Source organism: Dendropsophus ebraccatus, chromosome 3 (assembly GCF_027789765.1).
Source record: "Dendropsophus ebraccatus isolate aDenEbr1 chromosome 3, aDenEbr1.pat, whole genome shotgun sequence".
In the NCBI taxonomy this organism is placed as follows: domain Eukaryota; kingdom Metazoa; phylum Chordata; class Amphibia; order Anura; family Hylidae; genus Dendropsophus; species Dendropsophus ebraccatus.
The window spans coordinates 113,442,646-113,454,737 of record NC_091456.1 but is presented as its reverse complement, the minus strand read 5'-3'; the positions used below and the strand labels follow the sequence as shown (position 1 = coordinate 113,454,737).

The 12,092-nt window shown below is 43.9% G+C and overlaps 1 protein-coding gene across 9 annotated transcripts in view; it reads left to right on the top strand.

Moving 5' to 3' along the window:
• Positions 1-12,092, top strand: part of LOC138785982 (phospholipid-transporting ATPase IK-like) — a 344,961-nt gene that overhangs the window by 238,119 nt on the left and 94,750 nt on the right. For all 9 annotated transcript variants that reach the window (XM_069962531.1, XM_069962533.1, XM_069962532.1 and 6 more), the window contains 2 exons: positions 6,210-6,374; positions 9,276-9,387. In XM_069962531.1, coding sequence (XP_069818632.1) covers positions 6,210-6,374; positions 9,276-9,387 — 277 coding nt within the window. The remainder of the gene's footprint in view (positions 1-6,209; positions 6,375-9,275; positions 9,388-12,092) is intronic.

Here is a 12,092-nt window from a genome sequence, read left to right as displayed (position 1 = left end):
GAGCCAATTAGCATTTTCAGTGCAGATTTTTCTGCAGAAGTTTCTGAGCGCCAGGTGCGTTAGCAGAGCCCCTGTAGTGTCTGCAGAATTGAACCCCCCCCCAAAAGTCATCCCATTTTGGAAAGTGCACCCCTCAAGGAATTCATCTTGGGGTGTGGTGAGCATTTTGACCCCACAGGAATTAGAGGAAAGTATTCAAAACAAGACTGTAAAAATGAAAAAAAAAAAAAAATTTCCAGTAACATTTTAGTTTGAAATTTCTCAATTTCACGAGGAACAGGGGAAAAAAACACCCTGACATTTGTAACGCAGGTTCTCCTGAGTACAACGGTACCCCATATGTGGGCATAAACCACTGTATGAGCACACATACAGTGAGCCGGGCTCAGAAAAGAAGGAGTTTTATTTTAGTTACAGGCAATATGTGGGTGTTTTACTGGCTATCTGGGGTGGTATTGGACAATCTTGGGGTGTTTACTGGCTATCTGAGGTGGCGACAGGCAATCTGGTGTCGTTACGAGCAGTCTGTGTCAATCTGGGGTGGTTACGGGCAATCTGGGGTGGTTACGGGCAATTTGGGGTGATTACGGGCAATCTGGGGGTGTTTACTGGCTATATAGGGTGGTTACGGGCAATCTGGGGGTGTTTACTGGATATCTGGGGTGGCAACGGGCAATCTGGGGGTGTTTACTGGCTATCTGGGGTGGTGACGGGCAATCTGGTGGTGTTCACTGGCTTTCTGGGGTGGCAACGGGCAATCTGGGGTGGCGACGAGCAATCTGGGGTGGTGACGGGCAATCTGGGGAGGTGACAGGCAATCTGCGGAGGTGATGGGCAAACTGGGGAGGTGACAGGCAATCTGCGGAGGTGATGGGCAAACTGGGGAGGTGACGGGCAATCTGGGGAGGTGACAGGCAATCTGGGGAGGTGACAGGCAATCTGGGGAGGTGACAGGCAATCTGGGGAGGTGACAGGCAATCTGGGGAGGTGACAGGCAATCTGGGGAGGTGACAGGCAATCTGGGGAGGTGACGGGCAATCTGGGGAGGTGATGGGCAATCTGGGGAGGTGATGGGCAATCTGGGGAGGTGACTGGCAATCTAGGGTGGTTGCGAGCAATCTGGGGTGGTTACAGGCAATCTGGGGTATTGACAGGCATTCTGGGGTGGTTACAGGCAATCTGGGGTAGTTACAGGCAATCTCGAGTGGTTACAGGCAATCTGGGGTGGTTACGGGCAGTCTGGGAAGATTATGGGCAATCTGGGGTGGTTACAGGCAATCTGGGGTGGTTACAGGCAATCTGGGGTGGTGACGGGTAATCTGGGGTAAAAAAGTGCCGGCACCATTTGGAACAAGAGATCAGCGGTATATACCACTGATCGCTTGTACTGGGACCACACTGGGTGGTCCCCGAACATTGCCCCATGCTCTCCGCCACCTTCGGTGGTGAAGAGAATGGGGCTTTGATCATGTTTAGGAATCCATCACTGTGAACAGAGTCTGTTCACAGTGATGGCAGCGGCCATCTTGGATCGCCATTTTGGACGCCCAGGGAGGGGAGGGTCAGTGACCAGGTCACTAGGGTTAATTCTGGGGACAGGGGGGGACATGTTTTTTACAGCGTGTATCGTGCAGTATAATTATTGATATAGTTTTATAGATTGGGTCATTACGGATGTGGCGATACCAAATATGTATAGGATTTGTGTTTTTGATCTGTTTAATGTAATGTTTTATTGGGTATAGGGAATGTAATGCATTTTTATTATTGGGGGGTGGCTGGGGGGGCACGGTTTTTTTTACTTTTCTTTTACTTTTACACTAGTGTACATTACTGTACACTAGTGTAAACACTTTGATCACTCATACAATACACTGCAGTACCTAATGTACTGCAGTGTATTGTATTAGGCATCATGCTAACAGGCAATAGCCACAGCCACCCCTGTCAGCATGAGGCATCTCCATGGTGAGCCCGGGGGCCTTCATTAGGACCCCGGATCACCATGGAGACATCGGGACACCGGGACCCAATAGATGCCGCTGTCATGCTTTGACAGCGGCATTTAACGTGTTAAACTACCCGCAGCGGAGAATCCTCCACTTCCGGTAGTTTTAGGAGGGGGTCAGCTGTCAAAAGGCATACGCATCAGAATAAAGCCCATTAGTGGCTGCCGTGAAAAGGCAGGTCACTAAGGAGTTAAAGGAGAAGTTCAGGCAAAATGTATTTCAAATATGTTATTACATAAGGAAAGTTAGACAAATTTCTAATATACAGTACACTAGTTATGGGAAATGCACATAAAATGCTATTTCCCTCAATTTAGTAGATCAGTCAGGCTTTAACTCTGCTAACAAAAATGTGACGTCACGAATCAGAGCAGGGCTGGGTGTAATTCCTATGAAGCGTTCAGCAGGGGGCGCAGTGTATGGAGAAATTACATAGTAAGAATAACTATATTACAAGTGCAAGCAGCTCCATCCATGGCACATAGGATGGGGCTGCTGGCACTTATGGTGTGGCTGCCCCCCTTCAGCTGCCTCCCTCCGTGCCAGCAGCCCCCAGTGAACACCCCCACCCCTAAAGACCCCCAAACTACCCCCATCACAAGTGCCAGGAGCCCCGTCCACGGCGCATAAGGAGCGGGGAGAGGCTGCATCACAGGAGGTTATGCCCCTCCTCTCTATGCGGTTCAGAGGGCACACGGTTGAAGGGGGGTGTTTGGGGGTACTCGCGGCATGTCACTGGTCTGGGGTCTGCTGGGGAGGGCGGGAGCAGCCGCACTACAAGTGCCAGCAGTCCCATCCTATGTGCCGTGGAATGGGCTGCTGGCACTTCTGATGGGGTAGTTTGGGGTTTTTGGAGGTGGGTGGCTGGTCTGGGTTCTACTGTCACAGGGGAGGGGGGAGGGGGCAGGCATACTACAAGTGCCGCTGTGGACGGGGCTGCTAGCACTTGTGATGGGAGTCTTTTGGGGGTCACTGGGGGCTGATGGCATGGGGGGAGGCAGCTGAAGGGGGCAGCCAAACCACAAGTGACAGCAGCCCCATCCTATGTGCCGTGGATGGGGCTGCTAGCACTTGTAATAAAGTTATTTTTACTATGTAATTTTTCCATACACTGCGCCCTCTGCTGGACGCTTCATAGGAATTACACCCAGCCCTGCTCTGATTCGTGACGTCACGGTTTTTTAGCAGAATGGAAGCCTAACTGATCTACTAAATTGAGGGAAATAGTATTTCATGTGCATTTCCCATAATTAATGTATATTAGAAATTTGTCTAACTTTCCTTATGTAATAACATATGAAACTAGATTTGCATTTCCAGGGAAATACATAGTGCTTGAAAAGAGCGCCCTTTTAACAGTGACTTCCCTTTATGAGAAACTTTAACCCTTGATACACTCCCTTTGAAAGCGACTTTGGTAAAGTCCCTTTAACCCTTAGGCGACCCTGGACGTACCCTTACGTGCAGGGCTGCCTCCCCGCGTTCAGAGCGGGGCCGCGCGGCGGCCGCGCTCTGAACCGCCGCGACCCCGGGTGCCTCATGTAGCCCGGGATCGCGGCTATTAGCGGGCACGGTCCGATCGCCGTGCCCGCTAATCAGGTAATCGGAGGCAGCTGTCAAAGATGACAGCTGCCTCCGATTACCGGCTGCATATGATCGGTGGTGGTATAGTGGGGAGATACTGAAGCCGGCCGGGGACCGCTCCAAGATGGCGCCATCCCCGGCTCGGCACTCGTTTGTTTCCGGCTGCAGCAGCCGAAAGCAAACGAGTGCCGATCTCATGGATCTCTGCAACATATCTATGCTGCAGAGATCTCAATGAGAGATCACAGTGTATATACTAGAAGTCCCCCAGGGGGGCTTCTAGTATATGTGTCAAAAAAAAAAGTGTTGTTAATAGTAAAAAGCCCCCTCCCCCAATAAAAGTCTGAATCACCCCCCTTTTCCCAGGTTTTAAATAAAAGTAAACAAATAAATAAATAAACAAACATGTTTGCTATCGCCGCCTGCGTAATCGCCCGAACTATTAATTAATCACATTCCTGATCCCGCACGGTAAACGGCATCAGCGCAAAAAAATCCCAAAGTGCAAAATTGCGCATTTTTGGTCGCATCAAATCCAGAAAAATTGTAATGAAAGCGATCAAAAAGTCGTATATGCGCAATCAAGGTACCGATAGAAAGAACACATCATGGCACAAAAAATGACACCTGACACAGCCCCATAGACCAAAGGATAAAAGCGCTATAAGCCTAGGAATGGAGCGATTTTAAGTGACGTATATTTGTTAACAATGGTTTGAATTTTTTACAGGCCATCAGATACAATCTAAGTTATACATGTTATATATCGTTTTAATCGTAACAACTTGAGGAACATATATGACAAGTCAATTTTACCCCAAGGTGAATAGCGTAAAAACACATACCCCCCAAATAAAAGAAATGCGTTTTTTAATTTCAATTTCACCACACCTTGAATTTTTTTCTGGTTTTGCAGTGTACTTTATGCAAAAATTCAGCCTGTTATTGCAAAGTACAATTAGTGACGCAAAAAATAAGGGCTCATGTGGGTTTCTAGGTGGAAAAATGCAAGTGCTATGGCCTTTTAAACACAAGGATGAAAAAACGAAAATGCAAAAATTGAAATTGGCCGGGTCCTCTAAGGGTTAAGAGCAACTTTGGTACAGTCCCTTTAAGAGCAATGTTGGTACAGTGCCTCCTGGAAGCGATACCAGGACGAAGGTATCCTTGTCGGAAACCCAGCGCACACGCTGCATAGATGAGTCTGATGCCCATAGAGAATAAATGGAGCAGTCATTCTCTATGGGCGTCGGACTCACCTCAGCAGCGCACGCGTTGGGCTTGCGACGGTGATATCTCAGGACCGGCTCCAGGAGAGGGACTTGCCGAGGGCTTTAGCAGGGGGTCGGGCGGCCTTTACCCCGGCTTGGGGGGGGGACAGGTTCCCTTTAAGAGAGACTTGCATACCGTCCCTTTAAGAGTAACTTGGGTACTGTCCCTTTAAGAGCAACTTTGGTACCTCTGCTACTTCACTGACTCAGCTCTGCTGTATCATGCGGGTATCGGCTCTGCTACATCACTGACTCATCTCTGCTACTTTAATGACTCATCTCTGCTAGTTTACTGACTCAGCTCTGCTACATAGTGCAGGTATCGGCTCTGCTACACAGCTGGCTCAGCTCTGCTACGTAGTGCAAGTGTCGGCTCTGCTACAGACTTGGGTACCGTCCCTTTAAAAGCGACTTTTGTACCTCTACTACTTCACTGACTCAGCTCTGCTGTATCATGCGGGTATCGGCTCTGCAACATCACTGACTCATCTCTGCTACTTTAATGGCTCAGCTCTGCTACGTAGTGTGGGTATCGGCTCTGCTACACGGCTGGCTCAGCTCTCCTACGTAGTGCCGGTATCGGCTCTGCTACACGGCTGGCTCAGCTCTGCTACGTAGTGCGGGTATCGGCTCTGCTACATGGCTGGCTCAGCTTTGCTAGTTTACTGACTGAACTTTGCTACTTGTAACGGTAAATCATTGTTCGGTTACCATGACAATCATGTCAGTGAGACGAAATTGTTAGAGACCTTCCATCTTCTACATCTTCTATTGGCCAATAGTGGACATATGACTGTGTGGATGTTGTGAGGCATTGACTGACAAGACCTTAGAATTTCTATTGGCTGCTATATTTCAGCTATTGGCATATGTGCTGTGATTGGCTGTTAGCGTTTACAGTGGGGCCATTATTTCCAATGTGCCATTATTTCCTATGGGAAATTAGGAGTTATTAAATGTAAATTTCTTAAAAACAACAAATGAAATTGGACCCAAAAATAGATAGCACACCTGTCACCGCCGAGGGCTTTGAAACGCAGTTTGAACGGAGTCTGTGCGCAAAGCTGTTTAAGCTGTATTGATCGCAGAAGAATGGCTGGAAGAAGAAGAAGAAGAATACGGATTATAATATAGTGCTTTTTCAAGCACTATAATAAGGATAGACTCATATATTGTGGCAGCTGTATGTAGATGAATCCATGTCTTAATGCAGCTTTACCCTTTTCTATAATACCAAATTACTGTTAGCTTCTTAATACTATAATACCAAAGTCTTTTTATTTTTGGGAATAGATTTTCAGCAAGCTAACTAACCCAACAAAATCATTCCTCTGCACTTATGTAGAAGTTTTCTGAGGAGACCCTGAGAACACTGTGTTTGGCCTATAAGGACGTAGACGAACATGAATATATGACTTGGAAAATAAGACATCATGAGGCCTCTGTGACACTTCATAATCGTGAAGACATATTAGGGAAAGTATATGAGGATTTGGAGAACAACCTACAGGTAACTGTTAATAATGATAGTCTTGATTTTTTTTTCCACTTTATGATTAAGAAACCTCATGGGTACATCAAAGAAAGAAGTTTCACTTAGGTTATTTCACACTGTTTTCATGTAGAAAACATATGTTGTTGACCCTTTAATGTTCTGTTTTTTCAGCAGCAAAAAAATAATGTATTGATATAATAATGTATGTTCATTTAATATATGCCACTTAGTTTTAATTTTTTAAAGGATACCAGTCCTACTGACTTACAGTTTAACATGGAGATGTTTGCAGCTTATCAGGGGGATCAGGTTGCCAAGGGCATATACCGCCTCCTGCAGATTCTGTATGGGTGCCCTACTCTAATTAATAAGGCTTGTGTACAGAACCCGATGAGTGAGGGTTGATTCCTCAGCAACCTGTTCCCAGCATGAGCTGTGTCTCTCCACGCCAAAATGCTAGAAGAAGGTTGTAGAATTTAGATCTTATTTTTGCAGTGAAGACTGGCTTAAGTTAAAGGCCTTCAGAAGCCTTAAAGAGGAAATGCATTTCTCTACTTGGAGGCAACATCTTCTCCTTTTTACAGGCTAAAAACTGCAATTAAGTTAAGCTCATAGGCAATGTCAGGAATCTGAACCTTAGCACTGGATCTCCTTATAATCTTATACAGTGGTACCTTGGTTTAGGAGTAAATTGGTTTTAGAGCATTTTGGTTTAAGAACTCACAGTTTTTCAAAATTGTGACTTGGTTTAAGAGCATTGCTTTGGTTTAAGAGCTCCCTGTACTGGGTGGGAGGGCGAGTGGGGGAGGGGCATGGTCTGCATAGCGGGGTCTACAGCTCTGTACTCTGACCCAGGAAGTCTCCCTCACCTCCCAAATCATAGCAGATCTACTTCAGGCTGGGGCTTACATCAGGGGTCAGGACTGTGGAGGTGATCTCTCCATAGCTGTAACCCCTCTCTCCCCGGACAGAGAGAGCTGCTATACTGTGCCCACATCTACACTGCTCATTTCTTCATGCTCCCTGCAGTCTCTGTCAGCCCTTGTGTTTCCCATCCTCTCCATTACTGTACAGTAACTTATAATATCACATATTCTGCTGTTTCTGAATGTTTGTTTCATTTGTTTTACATGTTATTCAGGATAATAAATATTTATTTTTGGGGTGTGGAACCAATTGTCTGCATTTCTATGATTTCTTTAGGGAAAATTTGTTTTGGTTTAAAAATGGATTTGAAGCGCGGTCCCGGAACGAATTATGCTCGTAATCCAAGGCACCACTGTATTTCCCTATTTGTGTTGTACATATAGTGTCCACAGGATATTGACATAGTATGTGTTCTGGCCATAGCCAGGCTCAGATTGGCAATGATATTACCATGAACTGGACATCCCTCAATAATGGATGAAAAGACAGAAGAAAATTGGTACAGGTGGCTTCCAAAATGCCTATAGCAACATTAAAGGAACTGCAGAAATTTCTGGCAAGTACTAGTTGTGCACTGGATGTGACCACAATCTCCAGTATTTTTCATATGTCTGGGCTGGAAGATGGGAGGCAAGACGGAAGACTTTTCTTACAAAGAAAAACATCCAATCCCTGCTATGTTTTGCCAACACTTACATCAAGTCTGCCAAAAGCATGTGGGAATACATTTTATGGTCTGATGAGACCAAGGTGCTTGACGCAAAGTCAACGCTGGTCATCACCAAAAAAACACCTACCCACAGTGAAGCATTGGGGAGTCAGCACTATGCACTGGGGATGTTTTTCTGCAGCTTTAGGCTTTAGTTAAGGTAGAGGGAATTATGAACGATTTAAAATTTTTGTCAATTTTGGCACAAAACCTTCAGGCCTCTGCTAAAAAGCTGACGGTAAAGAGAAATTTCACCTTTTAGCCTGACATTGACCCAAAGCATCCCTCGAGAAGAATGTCTTCACCAAAACAAGTTCCATATTTTGGAATGGTCCAGCCAGAACCCAGACCGGAATCCTTTTAAGAATATGAGGATTGACCTGAAGAGCTGATGCTATTGCAATCTGACAAATCTGGAGAGCTTTTGCAAGGAAGAGTGGGCAAAGATGGCCAAGTCTAGATGTGCCATGCTCCTACCCGAAAAGACTAAATACTGTCATAAATGCAAAGGGTACTGTACTTAAACAAAGGATTAGTTTAAGAGTGTGCATATTTAAACTATGTTTCGTAACATAAAAATAAATAAATATATCTATGGCTATGTTCACACGTTTTTTCAGCTTCGTTTAAAATGACATCCGTCATTTTGAGGCTAAAATAACGGACATCATTTAGCTTTCTGTCCTTCCCTTGCAATGACAGCTGTTGGTACAATATACTACTAATTGGCCGTTGGGTGTGGCTTTATTGAAAAGTCCATTGAATTTAATAGTAAAAACAGAGAAAGAACGGTGACAAAAGAAAAACTGTGTGTGAACAACTAACAAAAACATCCGCTGTTTGCAAAAGATGTCTGAAAATAATTAACATGAACATTATTTTGACGTGCATTTTGTGTGCATTGGACTTCCGTCTTTCCATTGACTTTAATGCATTGTCATTGCAGTGACTTAAATCGTGGCAAAAAATTACGTTATTTTAATTTGCAAAAGCAGCCTCCTTTTCTCTATTTTTGACGTGTGAGCATAGCCCAACAAAGATAAAAGATCCTCAAGGCATTTATTTTGCCAGATATATTCAGGTTTTGGCGTTTTTTTCTTTTCTATCTTATGTAGCATAGTTTTATATCCAACTTATGAAGAATTGTTACATAAGATAAAAATAAATATATCTGACCAAGGTATGAAAACACCATAAAAACAGATGTAATTTTGTGTAAATATAACCATATAATGAAAGCTGACATTAATAATATTTTTTGATGATTCATTTCTTTTAAGCTGCTTGGAGCCACAGCAATTGAAGACAAACTACAGCATGGTGTTCCAGAAACAATTAAGCTTTTGAGAGAGGGAAATATGAAAATTTGGATGCTCACCGGAGATAAGCAAGGTATTCTAGGCATTAATACTGACAATATTATCATGACAGTTCAGTTTTATGTTCTTTACATTGTCGTTGATAATCTTGCAATCTAGAAAAATGCAACTCCACAAATTTATAGGATGAAATTTACTAAAACTGACACGTCACAGGTTAGTCTTAAAGAAGAAGTCCAGCCAAAAGTATTTTTTAATATGTTTTTACTTATGGAAAGTTAAAGCGCAACTATAATTTAACCCCTTAAGGACCGGGCCTGAAATGGCCTTAAGGACCGGAGCAAATTTTATGAATTTGACCAGTGTCACTTTATTCATTAATAACTTCGGGATGCTTTTACCTATCCGGCTGATTCTGAGATTGTTTTCTCGTGACATATTGTACTTCACATTTCTTGTAAATTGGAGTCGATACTTATAACGAATCTTTATGAAAAAACCCAAAATAGCGTGAAAAATTGTGAAAAAATGCATTTTTCCAACTTTAAAACTTTTCTGCTTATACAGAAAATGGTTATACCACATAAATTATATATTAAATAGCATTAGCAACATGTCTACTTTATGTTGGCGGCATTTATTAAACTATATTTCATTTTTTTTAGACAATAGGAAGCTTAAAACATTAGCAGCAAATTTCCAAATTTTCAGTAAAATTTCAAAATCAGATATTTTTAGGGAACTGTTCAGGTTTAAAGTGTATTTGAGGGGACTGTGTGTTAGAAAGCCTCACGAAGCACCCCATTTCAGAAACTGCACCCCCTAAACTCTGCAAAAGCACATCCAGAAAGTTTTTTAACCCTTTAGGGGAGTCACAGAAATAAAAGCTAAGTGTGTAAGAAATTTGAAAATTTTAATTTTCTGTGCAGAGATTTTATTGTAATCCAATATTTTTCATAATTATAAACCTATTACCAGAGAAATGCACCCCAATATTGATTGCCCCATTTCTGCAGTTTATAGAAATACCCCATATGTGGCCCTATTGCGCTATTTGACGCAACCACAAGCCTCAGATATAAGGGAGCGCCTAGTGAATTTCAATGGCTCCGTTATTTTTGGTCATTTTTGACTGTACCACTTCAGGTTGGCAGAGGCTCTGGGGTGCCAAAACCTAAAAAACACCCCTAAAGGGACACCATTTAGAAAACTACACCCCTCAAGGAATGTAACAAGGGGTGCGGTGAGCATCTGGACCCCACAGGTGCTTCACAGATTTTCCAAACAATATGGCTTGAAAAAAGACTAAAGTATTTTTTACACTAAAATGTTGTTCTAGCCTTCAATTTTTCATTTTCACAAAGGGATAAAAGGAAAAAAAAAACACAAAACATGTAGCACAGTTTCTCCCGAGTACGGAAATACCCCACATGTGGACATAAAGTGCCAAGCGGGCGCAGGACGAGCCTCCAAAGGGAAGGAGCGCCAATTGGCTTTTGGAAGCTGGATTTCACTGGAATGGATTTCAAGGGCCATGTCGCATTTACAGAGCCCTCGTGCTGCCAAGACACTGGAAACCCCCCACAAGTGACCCCATTCTGGAAACTACACCCCTCAAGGAATCTAACAAGGGGTGCAGTGAGCATATGGACCCCACTGGTGACGGGCACAAATGTGGAAAAATGTGACGTGAAAGTGAAAATTTTCATTTTTTCACTTTCATGGCACAAATGTGCCCGTCATCCAGGGGTCCATATCCTCACTGCACCCCTTGTTAGATTCCTTGAGGGGTGTAGTTTCCAGAATGGGGTCACTTGTGGGGGGTTTACAGTGTTTTGGCAGCACAAGGGCTCTGTAAATGCGACATGGCGTTCATCATCCATTCTAGCCAAATCCAACCTCTAAAATCCAAATGGCGCTCCTTCCCTTGGGAGGCTTGCCCTGCACCCACATGGCGCTTTATGTCCACACGTGGGGTATTTACGGACTCGGGGGAAATTGCTCTACACATTTTGTGTGTTTTTTTCTCTTTTAACCCCTTGTGAAAATGATAAATTCAAGGCTAGACCAACATTATAGTGTCAAAAATTTAATATTTCATTTTCACGCCACATTGTTCCACATTTGTGCCCGTCACCAGTGGGGTCCATATGCTGACTACACCCCTTGTTACATTCCTTGAGGGGTGTAGTTTCCATAATAGGGTCACTTGTGGGGGGTTTAACTGTCTTGGCAACACAGGGGCCTTTTGAATGCAACATGGCCCCTCGAAATCCATTCCATCCAAATCCAGCCTTCAAAAACCAAATGGCGCACCTTCCCTTTGGAGGCTTACCCTGCACCCGCATGGCGCTTTATGTCCACATGTGGGGTATTTCCGTACTCAGGGGAAATTGCTCTACACATTGTGTTTTTTTTTTATCTTTTAACCCCTTGTGAAAATGAAAAAATCAAGACAAGATCAATGATTTAGAGTAAAAATTTTAAAAAAATTACACTAAATGTTGGTCTAGCCTTGATTTTTTTCCATTTCCACAAGGGGTTAAAAAAGAAAATGAACACAAAACGTGTAGGGTAGTTTCCCCTGAGTACGAAAATACCCCACATGTGGACATAATTTGCCATATGGGCACAGGGCAAGTCACCAAAAGGACAGAGCGCCATTTAGAGGCTGGAATGGGGGATGGAGGCCATGTCGCAATTACAAAGCTCCTGTGCTGCCAGAACAGTAGAAACCCCCGACAAGTGACCCCATTCTGGAAACTACACCCCATAAGG